This window comes from Anopheles stephensi, chromosome 3 (assembly GCF_013141755.1).
Source record: "Anopheles stephensi strain Indian chromosome 3, UCI_ANSTEP_V1.0, whole genome shotgun sequence".
Taxonomy (NCBI): domain Eukaryota; kingdom Metazoa; phylum Arthropoda; class Insecta; order Diptera; family Culicidae; genus Anopheles; species Anopheles stephensi.
Genome location: NC_050203.1, coordinates 1490751 through 1510618, shown reverse-complemented (window position 1 = coordinate 1510618; position 19868 = coordinate 1490751). Strand labels below are relative to the sequence as shown.

At 50.7% G+C, this 19868-nt stretch overlaps 2 protein-coding genes across 11 annotated transcripts; one reads left to right on the top strand and one right to left on the bottom strand.

Annotated features, from left to right (window-relative positions):
- Positions 1–120: 120 nt before the first annotated feature.
- Positions 121–1709, top strand: LOC118512093 (retinol dehydrogenase 12-like). The gene is made up of 5 exons (XM_036056057.1): positions 121–287; positions 394–657; positions 725–1141; positions 1223–1339; positions 1453–1709. The coding sequence occupies exons 1-5, from the start codon at positions 229–231 to the stop codon at positions 1550–1552; spliced, it is 957 nt and encodes a 318-aa protein (XP_035911950.1). The 5' UTR covers positions 121–228; the 3' UTR covers positions 1553–1709.
- Positions 1710–1976: 267 nt separating this feature from the next.
- Positions 1977–19853, bottom strand: LOC118512041. 10 transcript variants are annotated; one of them, XM_036055858.1, is made up of 7 exons: positions 19611–19852; positions 19291–19408; positions 9460–15780; positions 8715–9391; positions 8522–8648; positions 5950–8448; positions 1977–5393 (listed from the first exon to the last, which is right to left on the bottom strand). In XM_036055858.1, the coding sequence occupies exons 3-7, from the start codon at positions 15659–15661 to the stop codon at positions 4132–4134; spliced, it is 10767 nt and encodes a 3588-aa protein (XP_035911751.1). In that variant the 5' UTR covers positions 15662–15780; positions 19291–19408; positions 19611–19852; the 3' UTR covers positions 1977–4131. The 10 variants fall into 10 exon arrangements, with proteins under 10 accessions (XP_035911751.1, XP_035911748.1, XP_035911752.1 ...); XM_036055855.1 differs by having other exon boundaries at positions 19321–19408; XM_036055859.1 differs by having other exon boundaries at positions 19291–19405.
- Between the last annotated feature and the right edge of the window lie 15 nt (positions 19854–19868).

The window sequence follows — 19868 nt, the reverse complement described above, 5'->3', positions numbered from 1 at the left end:
CCAAACGGCGGGCGTATGTGTGTGGAAAGGCTTCTTCTCTCGGCATTCGTGGTGCATGGAGTATGGAGCAGAAAAAATCCATTACAATCCGAGCACGTGCAGCATGTGGCTTCGCGTCGACTCAGTTCCTCCCAGTCAGCTGCCGGACACGGGTGGCGACCACGACCCATCAGTCGGTACAGTGCCGCGGACAGGTTAACGTGTGAGAAGCGCAGCGCAGAGGACAACATGTTGCTGAGTGTCGTGATAGGAGCGGCCGTAGCGGTCCTAACGTACAAACTTGCTAGGTGACTCAGCCGGACTTGCTCTTCACTGAACATTCTCTCGTTCTATTGTATTCTGCGATCTACGTTTTAACTCTGATTTGTTTTTCGACGCCACGCGACGAACCAGGCTTATCATCGAAGGTGGTCAGTTTCGGAAAAACACACGGTGCGATGGCAAGGTGATCCTCATAACCGGAGCCAACACCGGTATCGGTAAGGAAACGGCCCGTGAGCTGCTGAAGCGTGGCGGCAAGGTGTATATCGCTTGCCGGTCGCTGGAGCGTGCCAACGAGGCGCGCAGCGATATCATCGCACAGACTGGACTGGGCGATATACACGTGCGCCAACTGGACCTTTCGTCGATGGACTCGATTCGGAAGTTTGCCACGGGGTGAGAGCGATGGTGCCGTTAGCGAAAGCTTCATAGCTTAAGAATTGTCATTGAACATCTTGTACAGATTCCTAAAGGAGGAGCAGCGATTGGATCTTCTGATCAATAATGCAGGGGTAATGGCATGCCCGAAGGCACTCACCAAGGATGGGTTCGAGCAGCAGCTGGGCGTGAACCATCTCGGACATTTTCTTCTGACAAATCTACTGCTGGACCGATTGAAGGAATCCGCACCCAGTCGGATCATCAATCTGTCCAGTCTGGCGCACAAGTACGGCAAGATCAACCGGAAAGATCTGAACAGTGAGCACTCGTACAACCAGGTGACGGCCTACTGCCAAAGCAAGCTGGCCAACGTGATGTTCACCAGGGAGCTGGCGAAACGGCTGCAAGGTACGGGTGTAACGGCGTACGCCGTCCATCCCGGTACGGTGGATACGGATCTTCCCCGTCACATGGGATCTCTGTTCTTCCTGTTCGATCAGTAAGTAGGCTGTGTTACGCTCTGCTGATGCCATGACACCCAACACACTCGCCAACTCGCTATTCTTATCATATTTCTTAGCAAACTTGTGAAACCTTTGCTTCGGGTGGCCTTCAAAACTCCACTGTCCGGAGCACAAACCACGCTCTACACTGCGCTGGACGAAGATTTGGCCGAGGAGAGCGGCAAATACTATGCGTAAGTGCTACTACTAATGCTAGGGTTTTTTTTTGGGGGGGGGGATGTTTCAGGGACAAGGTTATCGTCACCGAAACCGAAATCTACACCGAAATCTGTTTTGCCATTTACAGCGACTGCCGGGAGCAGAAGTTAAGCAAGTACGCACGTAACGATGAGGTGGCCGCTTGGCTTTGGGAGGAAAGTGCACGAATGACGCGGCTCGAAGCGTAAATGGCCACGTGGAAAACACACCTTTAGGACGCTATTCTCTCTTTCTCTCTTTTGCTCCGTTGAGCATAAGCAATCGCAGATGATGGCGCGCAATAAAACCACACAAAACACAACTAGCTTATGGCTACGTGCGGTGTAGCGAACCTCGTTAAATTCAACAAAAAAGAGGGTATCAATTGCGTAAACTCCGAAAGAGGTAGGTAAAAGAGAAAAAAATGTAGGTAGAAACACAGCCTGCTTAGTATGCAGTGCGCCTGACTACTAGCGTCTTGCAAGATTGACGCTAAACTAACGGAAGGTGTGGTCATTTGAGTATTGAGCTTTTAAACACGGTCTAAACATGATGACGCAGCAATAGCTAATCTTCAACCTTTATCACAGACAAAAATAGCAAAAATGGGTCATGCGCCTCTAGAGGCTTCAATTCAAGCTGTATTGTTTTATATTCTGTTTTTCTTATATTATTCAAAAATCCTGGTCGCATACTTCCACATCCACTACTTAAGTAGTATTAGTAAATATTGCCTTGCTACAAGGAAGCTGTGTGGGATGAATCAACCGTCGTCGTGTTTAAGAAGACTCTCTCTCTCTCTCTCTTGGCCAATATCATCTTCAAATTAATGTATCTAAACTCAACACAACAGGACAAAGTGAACGAAAATGCAATCATAATTCGTTAGTCCACCTGACGCGAACCGGTACAGAGCAAGCTTGTGAAGCAAATCGAAGCAAGGCTCTCCGTCTGTACCTCCTGGACTTCCTTCGGGTTTCATTATAGAAACAAACACAAAAGAAAGAAGACAAACACGAACAAGTACATTCGAATAAGTTAGTTTCCTAATCGCCTTTAATTGTATGCTACTTTCCTGAACATTGTAGTGTCTACTTATATCCTGCCATTCTTTCTGTAGCAGCATTACGATAGGTTGCTTTTGTTTGCTATACTTTAGATTTTTTTTACTTACGCCTTTGCTCACGCTTTTCTAGTAGTGTTGTGTGTGTGTGTGTAGATCTGTGTGTGTTTAGTATGGTACTCGCACTGGAGTATCGTTTTCACCTCGGCGGCTTATCGTATTTACTTAGGAGCAGTAAGTGTTTGCATTAAAATCAGAGTAGCGCAATCGTATAACGTGTGTCAACTTCCAAATGCCACCACGATCACACGATCGTTTTGAAGTATTTGAGTATAGCTGGGTTCTCTTAGTTACTACTATTTTGGTTGAATCAATCGCTTGACAAATCTGCTACTCTATGTCATTAATGGAAGATTACCCACTAGACCAGAGGCCCGGAGATCGAGGCCCACTGTACCTCCCTGTACCAGGTAGGGTCTTTAGGCTACACCTGTAACAGCACTATCAGTGAAACGAACGCTGCTCTGCGTTACTAATTTTTATCCGGCACACACTCACACACACACACATTTTGTTTTGCTTTGACGACGCTATTACAACATTCTACAGGAGACTAAACGCTTTCTAGTGCGCATTTTCGAAACATTAAACTATCCAACCGCTTGTTGACATGGGGGGGATGGATGTCGCGCGTGCATTGTGTGCGACAGGATGCGGAAGAACAAACAGAAGCCTACACGGGCGAGCAACTGCTTTAGTTTTGCGGAAATTAAAACAATTAAACTTAAAAGTAGCGCCACATTACTATAATACTCGACGGACAATTTTCAATTGCACAGTAAGTTATCTTTCACTTTTCAAACCCTCAGTCAGATTGAATCTAGCTGATATGTGCCTAACATATTCTCTTTATCTTGGGTGTGTGCGTGTGTGTGTTTTCGTATTTTACTCGTTTGTTATTGTTTTGCATCGATTAGCGTGCAAGCAGTCGACAGCTACAGCTAAGCTTCAGTATACGATGCGCATGAGTGTTTGATGCGAGAGGGGTGACCTTAGAATATACACATTCATCCATATTTACAACCGATTACTCTAACGCAGACCGGCACGGGGACGCTAAACCATCCCAACAACCACACTAAGATATTTTCTCCTTTAGGTTCCACTGAAATAATACTGAGAATATGCTTGCCCTCGTTACCATGGCTACGGTCAATGTTGCTACACTGCATTCTTTCCATCTGTGCTACTAGCATTTGAGAATCTACAAGCAAAACTGGTGTTTGTTCTTTCGCTCTCTGATAGGAACATGTGCCGTCAAACTGTTCAAGCTATGCAATGTAGGTCGATAGTAGGATGGCTTTTTGTAATTAATAACTATAGATCTGAACGTTGTAGCTGTAGGAATAGTAACTACTATGGTACTATCAATATAAGGGCTTTAGCATTTAGTAGTAGTAGTAGCAGTAGTAGTTGTTGTTGTTCTGTAGGTAGTAGATATCGGTCGACTATTTTTTTTTTTTTGCTGAACGTTTGAAGTGTTTTCATGTGCGAGGATACGATCAAAGTAATACCTATGTACACGTATATGCACACTAAATAGACACGTACACACAATAACACACACACACTCACGAACACAAACACATGTATATATGCTTCTCTATGTACAGCTGACAGCGACGTAAATGCAGTGACGAAAACGGATCTGTCCGATCTACGCTTCTATTGCCATTGGCCAACGCCCGGTTGGCTTGGGTACGGTGGATAGTTGTAGCTGCTTGCCGTCGCTTGCCCCGCCGCAGACACCGGCGGCGGTGGTGGGTATGTGTGATACTGCGAGTCCGCTGGACCCATTCCGGGCCCGGCGGGTGCTGGCGGCGCTGCCGGTGCTCCCGGCGGTTGACTCACCCCGTACGGTCCGGCCGATGATGGGTAGTACGAGTAGGCCGATGGTGGTGGCGGATGCGGCGGAGGATAGTAGCCTTGCGCTTGATGCGGATGGTGGTGGTACTGAGACGATTGGTAGGGTGCGTGATGGTACTGGTGGTAGGCCGTGGTCGGTGCGTTCGCATCGGTAATGTACGTTGGCGGTGTGTCGTACGATGAGACAGGGGGAACCACAGCAGCAGAGGGGGCCTGAGCCGTGCCCACGGTCAACGCACTCTCCGGACGATGGAAAGCGGATCCGTTGTTGGTGGCGCTACTCGACGACGCAACCGATGCAACCGTGTTGGTTGTGGTGGTGGTTGTAGCATTTTGGCTTGCGACGGCTACCGAAGGGACCGCAGCACCGTATCCGGTGCTGGATGAAGGAGTGGACGAGTAGGGAATGAAGGAGCCGGCGGTGGAAACGGATGTAGAGTGGTGAAGGTGCTGCTGTTGCTGATGCGGCTGCTGATGTTGCTGATGGGACGGATGGTGTTGCTGCTGCTGTTGCTGCTGGTAAACACCGGCTGCTGCAGTGTCCGAGGAAGCTGTTCCTATGTCCGTAGTTGAAGGTGCGGCTCCCATCGAGCTGTACGGAGGCACCGACTGCGTGTGCATCGAGTAATCGGGCTGTACTGCGGCTGGTGCTGGAGTAGTTTGCTGCGCGGCATATTGCAGATGATGTGGCGCGTGTTGCTGAGGTTGCTGCATATGATGCGGAAGGTGTTGCTGCTGCTGTGAAGCGCTGGATGATCCTCTCGCACTGCCGCCTCTGGAAGACGTTGAGCCTGCCGTCGCCTGCGGTTGCGAGTAGTGTGGCGCTACGGTTTGCGACGGTGAAGCGGGACGATGATGGGACTGTGCTGCCGGTGTCGGATGATGCGAGTAACCGGCTGATGACGTGTCCGTTGTCGCGTGCATTGTTGGTGGTTGTGGAGTCGAACTGATCCCTGCGGGAATGCTGCCGCTTTCTGCGGAGCCCGTCGACGGTTGATAATAGTTGGAGCGTACGGTGGCCGTTGATGTTGTGCTGTTGCTGGTTGATGTGTATGAAGGACCTATACAATAACCGCACACAGCAGAAATACACGAAGGAGAAAAGAGACAACACGGACACATGTACAAAACCAGAACAAACAACCCACATTTAGTGTGATTATATGGACGAATGTGTTAAATGATAGCAAATACATAAAGCCCCAGATTATTGCATGAGAAACCACCATATAAAAATGCGCAACACACCGTAGAGTTAGAAAGCTGCAGTACGGTTCAACCACAAACGTTGATTATTAATAGCATAAAATGACTAAAATGATGTTATAATTTAAATTAAAACTCTAAAACACTCCACAATGAATATCTCTAAACAGGCTTTGCAAATGTGCTTCTAGCTGTAATCCCGGTCTGCCCAAAACCGTTGATAATCTGCACAATCATTCGCATCATTCACATACAAACGCACATACGAACGAGCACATACGAAAACAAAACAAATCCCCCGTAATGAGCAGACAAATGAGGAAAAGAAAAGAATAAAGCGTGTTATACTTCCAATCGCTCGCATGTACTAAGCAGCAACAGTTTGACGCTCTACACCCGCCCATAACTCACCAGCGAATGACGACACGGGAGGAAGCACGTTTCCATAGCCACCGCCCACGGTCGCCGGTTGGTGTGATGCCTGCACATGGCCGTTGTTGTTCGTACTGCTCGTACTGGTCGGTGGTGTTCCCATCATACCGCTGTTCGTACCGTATCCTCCGGTCAGCTGATGCTGCTGATGGTGCTGATTGATCGGTTGACCGTACTGATCGTAGTACAGACCGGCCGGTTGATTTGATGCCATCGCTGGAGATGTTCCAGCCGGTGCTCCGGTGCCTCCAGCTCCCGCATGATACCCATGATGGTAAGCACTGGGAACAGCAGCAGCAACAGCAGCAGCGGTTGGAGCTGGAACGGTGGTCGTAGTGTGTTGCGTGTGGTTCATCACTGCCGGCGATGCGGACGGAGAGGACGACGCAGAGGAGGACGAGATGTGCGTGTAGGGCGAAGGGTTGTTTCGCTTGTTGAGTGCCTTCTTTGCGGCGCTGTAATCGTTTTTGGGAGCTTTGGGTGTTTTTGCTTTGCCGCCAGCGCCCTTCTTCGTCGATGGAGCGGTCGGTTTCGGGTTGTAATCGATGTACCCATCGGTGGGCGTGGGCGAACGGGTAATGTTACTTAGGGAGGCTTGGAATTCGCTTTGATTTTGGTTGTTAATTAGTGCGGATGTCGTTTTCTCGAGAAAGTTCAAGCTAGACTCGTACTGTGGTGCTGGTGGTGGAGGTTGCACACCGCCCGCAGTAGCTTGATGCTGGTGTAGGCCAAGATGGGGAGGATGAGCTGGTTGGTGGGTCGGCAATCGGTGTTGCATTTGGCCACCCATCGGTTGGTAATGATGCTGTGTGGGCTGCTGCTGATGTTGCTGTTGTTGGGAGTAATTGCTATGTGCATGCATGTGCGGTTGTTGTTGCTGTTGGGGTATCTGGCCATAGCCAGCAGACGGCAGCGTATTGCCTGAAGATGCAGTTCCAGAGCTTGGAGGACCGTAAGGCATCCACGAGGAATGTTGTTTGTTGCCGCTTCCAACTGTGCTGTTGTTGTAAGCGGAAGCAGAAGTCATACCGGTTGTGTGTCCGACACCCGTGCCCGTATGTTGACCTTGATTCTTTCCCCCCACCGATCCTGTCGCTGGTGTCGTCGAGTGTCCTCCGTAGCTTGCCGTTGGACCAGCCGGATACTGATGCGAGCCAGTCGTCAGCGTATCCGTAGCCGACGATGGAGTAGTGCTTGTAATGGGTAACTTATTCCCTGGATGAGTCACATGCGATGCAGTCGAGTATCCTGGCACGGATCCGGCTCCATGCCCGTACGCATTTTGAGTTCCCGGTACATTACCACCCGTATGACTAGCTGACATCTTGTCATTGTTCATCATCATACTCGAATGGTACGCGCTGTTGTGTGTGTTTGCACTGGGATTGTACATTCCAGCAGAAGCATCGTTTGCTGGATTGTTGTGTGCTATCTCATTCACCTTAGAAGCCGGAACACCGTGATTTATGCTCGCAGCACTCGAATTACTTGCCACCGTTGTAGTAAGAGCATTCGTAGCCGAGACAACCACCGCACTGGTCACGGATGTTGCTGCCCCGACTGTCGTGTTGGTCGTATTGATTTCCTGCACTTTACTAGCCTTATGCCGGTAGTTCTTGAGCGAGGAAGGAGATGCTTTTGTCTTGCGCTCGACCAAGTTCGGTTTGTACGTCATCTTCTCCCTCATCGGTGGAGAATCGTCATCGATGGTGACGGTAGCTGTTGGTTGCACCGTCGGCGGTTGCGAACCATGTAGCGCTAACCCACCCGATCCCGAACGCTGCGAGGAAGCATGACCCTGCGCTTGAGGAGCTAGGGAGTAAGCCGACTGGATCATCGGGAACTTATCGATCGATTCGCTTTTAGCAGGAGAGGCATTCGTAAAGGAAGAAACAGTGGACGACATAGTTGTTGGTGCTGTCATGCCACTGCTGTTACTCGTGCTGCTCGTGCTACTCATCATCGTATCCGTCGTCCTGTCGCTCACGATATGCTCCACGTCGGCGTCCTTTTTCGAGGCTGGTTTATCGGGATAGTCATCCACGCTCATCGTCTCCTTTTCGCTGTCGCCATCATCGTTGATCGTGAGTGGAAGAATGCTCGAGTCGGATTTTTCGTCATCGTCCGAATTGGACGCAATGCTCAACGAGTTTCCTTCGGAAAAATCGCCCGCACTGACACCACTAGCACCGGCCCCGTTCTTCGACACAAGTAGCGTAGAGGATGCTTTCGTTGTGCTGAACGACAGGTTCGATGTTCGGCGGCCGGGTGCAGCGCTTGGTGTGGTAGTGATGATGCCTCCTTTCGCCGGTGGCGTATCCTTGCTTTGCCCCACCTTGAATGCTGTGCGAATGGCAATAATTTTACCACTCTCTAGCTGCATGTAGATACCCTTCGGAGACTTGAGCACCATCACTTTCTGGCCCGCCTTTAGTACGATGTTGGATTTGTCCGCGGAGCTGGTTGGAATCACAACATCTGGAAGAAGGAAGTGGCAAAGTAATGTGATACATTTCAATACTATTACAATGAAAAATGTCGCTTTACGCACCGATCGGAAGTGTCATCTCTTGCGCTGTCATGCCTTGGCGTTGCCACACCTCAGCCGGTATCCAACGCGTTGGCCGTGCTCCAGCTACATTCGTTTTGTTCGCATCTCCTGCCTGCATGGGACGCACCTTGAAAGTTGTAAACAGGACCGTTACCGCAAAGATCACGAATTGTATGTGACATGAGTGTCTTACCGATGCAACAGGACGATGAATGATCGACCCATCAGATGTACGTATCGCCCGGTAAGTAGTGCCCATGGATGTGTACGAGTATTGCGGTTTGGTTGCCGCCTGCTTCTCCAGCTCGTACCCTCGCTGTGCCTGACGCTTTTCCGCCGACGACAGCTTCTTCTCCTTCCGATCGATCAGCAAGCTTTCGTGGGCGAACGGTGCCTTCGTCAGCTTCTTCGAGTGCGACTCCAGCAGATGCTGCATCACGATATCGATGAATTTGTCCTTTTCCTCGCTAAAATCCTTCATTTCGCCATCTTCACCATCGTCGTAACAGAGGCTGGTGATTTCCTTCATCGACAAATGAGCGTCAGGATTGCACTCATCCACTATGCGGTCCGACATGCCCTGCTTATTGATCTGCCGATCGTAAATCTTCTTCTCCAGACAGTTATCCATCACCAGCCTATAAACGAAGCATGGCTTTTTCTGACCGTAACGATACACGCGGCAAACGGCTTGCGTGTCGTGACAGGGATTCCAGCTGGCATCGAACACCACCACCCGATTAGCACCGACCAGATTAATGCCGAGCGAGCCAGCGCGTGTCGACACCAGGAACAGGTGCACGTTCGGGTTAGAGTTGAACTCGTTGATGAGCTTTTCCCGTTCCTGGGCCACCGTAGAACCGTCCAGTCCTAGGGGAAAAGAGACGTACAAGTACATTAATTCGTACACCTTCAAACTACCGAACCGCTATACTTACGAAAGTAGTTACTATTTTTGGACCAATAGTGCTCCGAGCCAGGTATCTTATTACGCTGCAGAAATCGCTCGATCAGGTTCAACGTCAGCAAGCTTTGGCTGAACACCAGCAAACGATCGCCCAGCCGAATGCTTTCTTCCAGTATGCAAAAGAATATGTCCATTTTGGGCGAGTTCTCCAACAGGTCCGGTATGTAGCCCTTCATCAGCTCGAACGCCCATTCGTACGGTATTTCATCCTTGGCATCCTTGCCTTTGCCTTCCTTTGTACCACCTGCCGCCGCAGTAGCAGCGGTCGTCGTCGCAGTCGTCGTCGTCGTCGTCGTGGTAGCGGTAGAGCTTACAGCCGTGGTCGTAGCTGTTGTCGACGACGTTGTGGTGGTTGTTGAACTGTCCTTATCTTCTGCCGGAGATTCGGTTTTCTCTTCCTTTATAATCACTTCTCCTTCTTCCAGAGCTACCGCCGTGTCGGCTTTGGGTTTTTCCTCGTCATTTTCAGTTTTTCCAAGCACCGCCACCTCTTCCTCCATTTTCGTTTCGCCATCTTCGCTAGTTTTCACCCGATTTTTATCGTCTTCGTTCTTTGCTAGCTCAGATTCGATTGGTTTACTGTCCATTTCAAGCTTTTTCTCGTCAGCGGCAGCAGCAGTGGCAGAATCGATAGATGTCTGTTCCTGTTCTTTCACCTCTTGCTTGATTGCAACCTCTTCCGGCGCTTCCTCTTTCTTGATGGGCTTTACGTCATCGGCTAATTCGAGGGGTTTTTCCTCCTTCAAACCATCGTCCGCCGGTTTTTCCGACAATTCTCCACTTGCATCAGTCGGTACTTTCTCCCCATTTTCTTCAACTTTAACCTCGCTCTTTAGGACCACCTGCTCGTCTTGCTCTTCCTGCTTTATCTGCACGTTTTCCTGCTTATTCTCTTTAGAATCTCCATCGGTCTCTGCCTCTTCCTTAATCTCCTGCTTAATCTCATGTTCAACAACATTCAGTTTGTCAATCTCTTTCGTATCCATGTCGCCGATTTCAGCTGGCTTTTCGGCGGTAAGATCAGGTTTCACAGGATCTTTGAGATCTTCCAGCGATGGTTGATTCGCGTACTGAGCATTAGCCTGCTCTTGTGTTACGATTGAAGTTGCTTCGTGGCTGGCGTCAGGAGTCTCTAACGTAGATTCCACCGGAGTTGGAGCTGGATCTATGGCCGAGGCTACTGGTGCAGGAATGGTTTCTAGATTGCTAGTAGCTTTAGCGTTGGTGACCTGTCCCGGCGGAAGTTCGGCATTTCCTTCAGCGGCAGAAGTGTGATTACCATTGGTTGTCGTCGGTTCACCATTCCACTTGGGAAGCCCATTGGCCGGCAAAGTCCCGGAGGAATTGTAATCTTCATAGGACGTTGCTGTTGGTTGTGGTGGAGCAGGGGTTGCTGCAGACGAAGTTTGCTGCTCTGCATTCGGATAGCTGTACAAACCAGATGTATCACCGGTATCCGCTGTTAGTTGCGGTTGAGTACCACCGTTCGATGCCCCATACCCTGCGCCATACCCCGGATAAGATGATTCTGTCCCTCCATTAACGTCATTGCTAGCGACGACAGGAGGCTGCTGCTGCTGGTGTTGTTGTTGTTGAGGGTCATAGTAGCTGTTGCTACCATTCACGGTAGAACTATCACTCCAATAATTGTTTGGTTGAGAGTTTTGCCCTCCCGAACCACTGCCACTATTGTGGGGATACTGAGAGTTTTGAGGCTGTACTCCTTCGACGGTATTCGCGCCATAAGGATACTGATTTTGTTCGTATCCTGAAGATCCAGTCGACGCCGCTTGTCCACTTGTGCCATATCCAGAAGATTGGCTATAAGAAGAATTATAATCATTCCTGTAGTAATTGCTTCCATAGCTGTTATTGTACGGATCGGCAGTGCCACCAGGTCCAGTCGGATTACTATTTCCTCCATACTGTCCATTAGCAGCGGTATTATCGTATGAATTTCCGTACGCGTTTGATTGATCCGATCCCATCATGTTATGCATGTCCTGATTGTAATTGCCATAGCTTTGACCAGGAGGCATCGGACCCGACCCGGGATAAGACTGGTAAGGATAGGGTGCCTGGTATTGCGACCCATCCACTGGCTGCGGATACATATGGGTACCTGCTTCCTGCTTGACCACGCTTTCGTCGGTTGGAAACTCGCTCGTAACGCCTTCCATCTTAGGAAATGTAGCTGAAGGGGCCGTCGGTGCCGAGCCCGTTTCCATCATCATCGAACTCGGGTCCTTGTTTACATTGCTAGGGCTAATAGTGGCCGCCGGGACAATCTTGCCATCCTTTCCGACAGCTTGTGATTTGTTGCTGAGAGCCGCTTTTTTCGACGTGCGTGGCTTCCGCGGTGTACCGTCTTTTTTCAGTGCCAGCGGTTTGGCCGGCTTCGGGGCGGCTGCATTTTTACGACCTCCTTTAGCAGCAACAGCAGCACATGCCGGAGATACAGTGGAGAGTATTGGAGGTACTTCCATTGTGTTAGTGGTACCAGCGCTATCGACCTCCATTGGAGTCGCCGTACCCGAGGTGGCTGGCGTAATCCCTGTGGATGGAATTTCGCCCGGTTTGACGGCTCCCGGTACTGGCGGCGGTTCCGGTTCTTCGAGCTCGAGGTCCAGATCACGTTCGCTCTGCTTCAGGAAATTGTACAACACATCCGGATGGTTCCAGATCTTGCAACACACGGCAAAAGCCTTGAGCGGATTCGGAACCGCTTTCGTCCGTACAACCTCGTTCATGAACACACTGTACAGCTTGCGCTGGAACTCGGTCATACGTATAAGCAGCACATACTCTTCCTTCTGCGGGAGCGAAGTTTGCAGCACCGAATGGGACCGCCGCTGCACGAAACCTAGCAGCAGCGAGTGCAGCACGTGTGCCCGATAGCGCATCAGCTTAATATCCTGCGGCGTGGAGTCAATGCACTGCCCGTTTTGAATTGGACGTTCGAACATGTTGCTAAACTCCGTCTTCGTGCCCAGATAGTTCGGCCGCACAAAGTCCACCATGCACCAATACTCGAGCAGATTGTTCTGCAGCGGATAGCCCGTCAGCACCACGCGACGCTTGGATTTGATTTGCTTCAGCGCAACCGAAATGCTCGCATGTGAATTCTTGATCCGATGACCCTCGTCACACACGACAAGATCTGGGCCCGGCTTTACCAGCGCTTCGTGAATGTCGTCGAACATGTTGCGCTGCTCCTCGGTCGACTCTTTCTCCTCCTCGGGTTCCAGCAGGGCGCCCTTTTTCTTTTTCTTCTTCTTGGTCATCTTCTTCTGGCTCAGCAGCCGGTACATTTCGTAACCGATCAGCAGCACGCCTCCATTTTTAGCCCACTCCAGCACGACCTTCGAGCGCGACTTGAGCGTCTTGTGGCTATCGTTGAGGATGTGTATCCGGAAGTTGCGCGCACGCACCTCGCCATGGTTCCGCAGCGGGCTGTGTTCCGCGTCCTCGGGCAGCCAGGTGTTGAACTCGTTCAGCCAGTTCTGCAGCGTGTTGATGGGCATAATGATCAGGACCGTTTTCGAGCTGGTGTGCCTTAAAAATATATCACAGAAGCAAACTAACTGTAGCGTTTTACCGAGCCCCATCGAGTGTGCCAAAATGCATCCGAACCCGGTCGACGAATCGTACCGCTCGATCGATTCGATGATGTTGTCGAACAGAAACCGTACGCCACCGATCTGATGCGGTTTGATGATGCGTGCGATCTGCGGTGCGAGGAATATGTCTTCCTCGCCGTCGGCGTGTCCAACGTTGATGACGACGCGGCCCTGGTCATCGGGCACGTTGTACGCGTCGTTCACGTGCAGTCCACTGTTTTGCGGATCGTCGTCCGATTCGTCTTCGGGTTCTTCATCGTCATCCGACAGCACGATACAGTCATCGTCCGACGAACTGTCGATTGTCACTATCTCTTTCTTCTCCGGCAAAGCAATCACCTCGCCCTCACTGTCTTCATCCTCTTCCTCCGGTTCGTCTTCCGGTTCTAGCTCTTCCTCCGAGTCTACCATCTCTTCGAACGTACGCACCGGAATGATCGTAGGAGAAGATGCAGGCGCTGGAATGGTCGACGAGGAGGAAGCGCTATTTGTGGCAGCAAGCGAAGCCGCCTTTACCGGAGCAATGCTAACGGAAGGGGTCAAATTAGTCGTTGCAGTCGTCGTCGAACAAGCCGACGAAGTGGTCGCTGTGAGTAGTGTTGTCGTGGCAGTAGAAACGATCAGCTGTCGATTCTTTGGCGGTCGACCTCGAGTTTCGAACGGATTCTTAACGTAACCGACACGGATCGGGGTCGTGGAAGCAATCCCACTCCCGGATCCGCTTGCCGCCGTACTGGACGTGCTGGGTTGTTGTGATTTCAGTATGGACGCATGCCCTTGCAAGAACTGCATCACCTTCTGTTCGGTTTTGTTCGTCTGGCGCTCCAGCGCTAGCTGACGCTGAACTTCGCGAATGATTCGTTGCTGTTCCTGCACGCGGGCCAAACGCTCCAACTCCTGGCGCTGAGCGGCCAGCGTCGATGCATCCAGTTGATTATCGTCCATCACCTCCTTGATGTTTTTGCGTAGATTCGTCACCTTCCGCATGGCTGCATCTTTCTTGGTGATTTCCAGAGAAATCTCTTCGTTGCACTCAAGCTCACTGGTACGCGATTTGGCACTGGCATCGTTTTTCGATACCGGCTTCACACTGATCTCTCCCATTTCTTTCAGCTTCTCGGAGATATCGAAGTCCATGTGCTGGGCGGCGGGTGTTTGCTGCAACTCAGTTGCTGCTTCAGCTCCGATGCCCGCGCTTGGCGGGGCGATAGTCGACGAAGATCCGGTCGATCGATCGTTTTTGGACGAATCGCCACCGCCCTTTGATTTTGAAGATTTTCTGCTAGAACTTCCGCCAGTATTACCGTGGTGGTAGTGGCCTGATTCATGGCCCTTCTTTTCACGCTCACTGTGCCCTCCTCCGACCGAGTGCATATGATGCGTTGTGGCCGTGTGTGCTCCTTCCGTCGCCGAGTAAGGTGTATGTAATGGTTGTTTGGTTGCATTTTTATCGTCCAGTATATTTGACATCTGGAAGGATGATTTTGAGCTGTCTCCTGCACCCATCGCGACACTACCACTGAGAAGTGCCGGATCCGACGGTTGAACACCGTACACATTACTGTGATTGGTGGTGGCGTGCATGCTGCCCATGCTCGTCATTCCTCCTGTGTCGGATGGTGTGTTTTTGGATTTCTTTATCAATATATTATCAAGGATTTCAATCTTTCGTTTGCCGCTAGTTCCGCTACCACTGCCAGTGCCGCTTGCAGGAGGTATAACCGTCGATGCAGGATTTGCTAGCGCTCCCATGCCAGAAGCTTCATTTCCGGGGACACTGGGCCCCATACCACTGTGATCTGGATGGCCTGTATGCATATCCTTATCGTCCCGGTACGCAACTCCACCAGCACCCAGCGGAGCGTTATGATGGTGCGAAGCCGTGGAAGATCCTGCATAATGTCCGCCGGCGGTTTGCTGATCGGTTACTGATCCGGTAAGCTGTCCGTAACCCGGATATTGTTGCGCTTGACTGTTTCCATACTGTCCCATCGATGAAGAATGGCCCGGATGATGGAGAGCATGGCCATGATGATGCATACCGGCCGACGCTTGCGATCCGGGATAGCCCGCTGATGGTTGGTGATGGTACGAATGCCCGTAAGGATTCTGATGCGGATGATGGTGGTGATGCGGATAGGAATGCTGTGAATGCATCGAACCCAAAACCGACGGCGGAGGAGGCGGAGGACCGTGAGGTGGGGCATGATAGCCAGCACCTCCATGCCCATGGTGCATCGCGGCATACGGATCTGTGTAGTGTCGTCCATGGTGATGATGATGGTAGTAAGGATCCTTCATCTGATGGTGATGATGATGGTCCATCATGGCAGCAGCATAACCGGACGACAGATGATGCGGAGGGGTTTGCGAGTACTGCTGATGGTGGTAGGCAGCGGCTGCTGCTGCGGCTGCCGCTGCTGCTGCCGCTGCTGCCGAACCGGGCGCTCCCGCGCCGCTAGACGGCCCTGCCCCTGTATGCGCCCCACCACGACCGCCAGTCCCGTCTGCCGATGCTGCCGGCTGTGGGTGGTGATTATCGTTCGGATCCATGACCGTGCGTAGTCAGACGATCGAGAGAGTTGATACTTCGATTGGAAGTCAAGTGCACTAACCGTCGCTCAAAGGACATCCATTTTCGATTGTTTTTCTCCGCGTAGCGCTTACGTTTGCTGGAATGAGCGAAAAAAAAAACCATGAGAAAGGAAACAATTGCGATCACACAATCACGTATTAATGGAGTATATTAAATTCATTTCAAATTCACACCAAAAGCTTCTCTTCCATCGTCCTGAGAAGGCAGATGGGCAGGACTAGCGGTACTATGCGTTCTCTTTAACCTGATCCTAGGGACGATCTTCATAGGCTCGGGAACTTCACACCCTAGCATCAAAGGATTGTCAAAGGATCAAGAGTACGAACTGATGGGCCCGTACCATGACGGGCTGTATGGGCAACCACCAACATTGTTGTGCAACCAATTTCATCCATTAGACTCAAATAGAGGTGATAATGAGAAAAGCACTGGACGACGCAGTTGGTTAAATATTTTAAAGGCATCCACACGGACGGAGGCGACGTGGAAGGCTCCCAACGAAGTGATGGCGTGGATACAGTCGCCAGAAACGCCGCGATATTGGACAAGACCGCGAAGCGCTCGTAACACCTGATAAGCAGTAAATGAATAGTAAATTCATTCCCCAAAATCCGCTTCAAGGACGAACCTCATGATTTGCAACACAGCTAAAAGAACATATTTTCTGGCCGCAACTCGTTTGAAGTGGATAATTTTATTCGAGAGCGAATGACACTATTATCATTTCGACGTTCCTCCAGCCATCGAGCTGCCGCCAAACATGCCGCAATATTTTAAACTGCCCCAGGGGATCCTCCGGGCCAGGATACACTCTCGCACCTACATACACATACAAATCCGCGAGAAACAGAAAGAGCCGGCGAATGGATACTGGAAGAAAGACAGCTAAACCAACACGTCGCATTCGGCGTGCGAAGTAAACAGTTAGCCGGAAAGGGAAACAGCCATTGGTAGAGAGTGAGCACAATACAGCATCCCGCTCCAGGTTTGGCATGCCGGACGGGGGTGGCCCACACGGACCGGGAGGCATTTGGATCATCCCGTCCCGTGATGACACACAGCAAAGAAGCAACCATATATACGCACCACGAAATCGGCATCGGGTAGTCTTCACAGTACATGCGAAACATATTTCATTCATGCGCATTCCCACAGCGGCGGCCGCTCGTGGGGAGCTCGACCTGTACAGAACGTCAGAGCGGACATACCGACATGTCCTTAGCAGGACGCTAATGGCCTCAAAGGTGGCGCAATTTGAAGGTCGAAAAGAATGACAAAACATGCCTGATCCTGGCGATACCCGGTTGTTCCTTTGTGATGCTTAAAAAAAACGTAAACATTCCTTCAAGGCACAAGACACCACCAGATAATCGTTCCGGTTCCGGGGTACATCTTAAATATCTCCCCATCAATTGCCGCTCTGGCCATTTGCTGCTCTACGGGTACGGGTGTTTCAGCGTGCGCAATCGATATTGGTTGGAAGTACTCTTAATTTTATGTACTTGTTGAAATAAAAGCTCCAAACGGGTACATGATTAATAATACAAAAACACATAACCAGCAGCAGCAGCAGCCCAACCGAGCCCCGCTTCTCCCCGCTTTTCCTGGCAGTCACACGTGTGCGCGGTCGGTCGGTATGTACGTATGGCGGTGAGTGTATTTGTGAGGAGTACATGCTGTACTACCCCTGTACCAGCCCTGCCGGTTAACCGCCCTGCCGAGCAGCGGGAAGGAACTGTGTGCCTGCCTGAGCCTGTCGTCATGGTGTCCCATATCGCATTCGAGAGTGCAGCTCAAACAAAAAGGGAAGCGCAGGCACAAGGTGCACGGCGTGTGTGTATGTTATTTAGTTTCGTATGTCATTATTCGGTTTGCATTGCATTTCTATCTGCACATGAATAATACATTGCTCCGTGCGCTGCTACTCTCTCGCTGACCACCGGCACACCGTGTCCGACGTGACGTGACGTGCAGAAGGGGGGCCAGATGAGTTGGTTCTCCGGTCAAGCCAATTCGGAACCTCCCCGTTTGGATGGCGCTGTCGTTGGCAGGAAGCTGGGTATGGGGATGGGTGGATGGAGTTACGGTGTTGAAGCCCACCCCACAACACTCGCGGGGTGGCGTTTGTGGTGTGAGCTAGCTCCAACGGTGGAAAGAGCACCGTCATCATCCGCGCTCCAACATTCCGGCGAGAGCGATGAGTGAGTGCAGAGTGAGATGCGTGCATCGCGAACCGTTCATCTCAACATACGACGCGCCTCTTTGCTAGAGAGAAGCTGCGATGCTTTCTCGCGAACCGAGCATTCGAGAGTGGAGTCTGCGTTATTGGAGAACCTACTGCTGAAGGCTCCTGCACTCCTACTCCAGCAGGCTCGCTCAACATCCGCGTTTTCTGGAAGCATCATCTTCGTTCTGCAGAACATCCAACAAGGCAAAACGTTTGTTCGGAACGTGTGTTTGCCCGGAGTAGCGCGGATTCGAACTGTTCTAGATTTCGTGCATCGTTCGGTCCTCCCCCTCGATGCTTCTTCAATTTATCTTTCACGCACCGCAGCGTCTTGTAATGCCCGGTTTGGGAAGTTGATCAGCGGTCTTTGTGGCACAATGGCTGACTCCCAACATGGTACGTTACTGCTGCCAGAGTTCCGCGGAACGCTTGACTTGCAATTAAAATCCATCGGGTGGGTGGCGCTCTTCAATACATAACTCTTCCATATTTTTCCGGAAAAAGGAAATGAGAGGGGGTGCGGTATTGGGGAGGGTACATAAATAAATAAATCAGCTTATTTCGCAATGCACCACAGAGAAAAGGCAGCAGGAGAGGGGGACGAAAAAAGGACGAGAGTATGCTCAGAATGGATTCCAGTGAGAAAGTATTTTCACTTCCGATTACTGCAATGGTTCGTGATTCAATTGAAATTAGGATATGCTCACAACAAACAACAAAGTTCTCCATCCTGGCAGGGTCCACACATCTTTTCCTTTCATCTTTGACGCAATAACATTCTCAGCTAGGCCTGCTTTGTTTCGGTCTTACTAGATGTATGTTTACCACGTAGCCGGATGTGCAATCTTTGCAAAAAGGCCAATTTTTTGGAGCTTCGTCGCTGCATACCCGTGTGCAAGAGAGATTGAAGAAAACTGATCAGGTTATTGTTACTTTTTGTTTTCCACACTTTCCCATCGATAATTAGCACGATTCCTCGATGGATTCCTTTTCCTTTGTGAGAATGAGTTTGTTCACCTTGCTCACACTTTCCAGCGAAACAAATTTTCATACAGATTGACTCATCCTGGGATGTTGCAGAATGAGCATATTGCCTAGCAGATAATCACACACACCCGTGTGGCGCCTGTCCCGTACACACCCAAGCCAGGGCCAGGGACATTTTCACTCGCCCGGAACATAATTGGCTGGCCCGTGACTGTACACCACAATGTAACACGTTACACCAAGAGAACCGTGAAAGGAACCACCGGCGGCGCAGCCAGTCGCAACCAGCCGTGGCGGCGTACTTCTTCCGCTACATACACACAACTCACACACCCTAAGGCACACACACACACACACATACACATTACTCACATGCATACACACATTCACATGCACACGCACCTCTGGATCTTTGACTCCCGACGGTAGTGACGGTCGCAGGAATTACTTTTGGCCCCGAAGGAGACAGTGCAGGTTTCCGGTTCGTCTTCTAGAACGCACCACACGCATTATTTTAGCATGAACATAACTTCCACGAAGCGGGTCATCGTCGCCGCCACTAGCCAGGGAGCTCGCACCACAAACCAGCGCGCACACACACACACAATAGGAGGAATCTCTTCAACAAAAGTGGACAGAACAGACGAGACACACAGGCCCAAAGTTGGCCACTTTTCCGAGAAGGATTTTACCTGCTTCACCACAGCGAGCACAGCTGGGAAAACACTCGTACACTGTGCGTAGCGATTAGTGGGACAGTTTTTCTTCCACCTTTCCTACACTAGCACATTTTTCAAGCACTATTTCAGTAAAATTTCACCGTTTTTCATTCTACACCTTCTCGCGGCAGCCATTAAAACGGAACGGCGTTTTCATTGCTTTCTCCATCTCTGTTGCACGGTGCACGCTCTATCTCGCTTTGCTGAATCGAAAAAAAGGAAAACGAGAGG

What these genes read in the sequence shown, in the direction of transcription:
- LOC118512041 (XM_036055858.1), bottom strand. Translation starts at nt 15,661, where the DNA reads ATGGATCCGAACGATAATCACCACCCACAGCCGGCAGCATCGGCAGAC. An exon ending in CAAAAATAGTAACTACTTTC is followed by an intron (nt 9,392 to 9,459) that starts GTAAGTATAGCG and finishes CTTTTCCCCTAG; the next exon opens with GACTGGACGGTTCTACGGTG. An exon ending in AGAGATGACACTTCCGATCG is followed by an intron (nt 8,449 to 8,521) that starts GTGCGTAAAGCG and finishes TCCTTCTTCCAG; the next exon opens with ATGTTGTGATTCCAACCAGC.
- LOC118512093 (XM_036056057.1), top strand. Translation starts at nt 229, where the DNA reads ATGTTGCTGAGTGTCGTGATAGGAGCGGCCGTAGCGGTCCTAACGTAC. An exon ending in ATTCGGAAGTTTGCCACGGG is followed by an intron (nt 658 to 724) that starts GTGAGAGCGATG and finishes CATCTTGTACAG; the next exon opens with ATTCCTAAAGGAGGAGCAGC. An exon ending in GAGAGCGGCAAATACTATGC is followed by an intron (nt 1,340 to 1,452) that starts GTAAGTGCTACT and finishes TGCCATTTACAG; the next exon opens with CGACTGCCGGGAGCAGAAGT.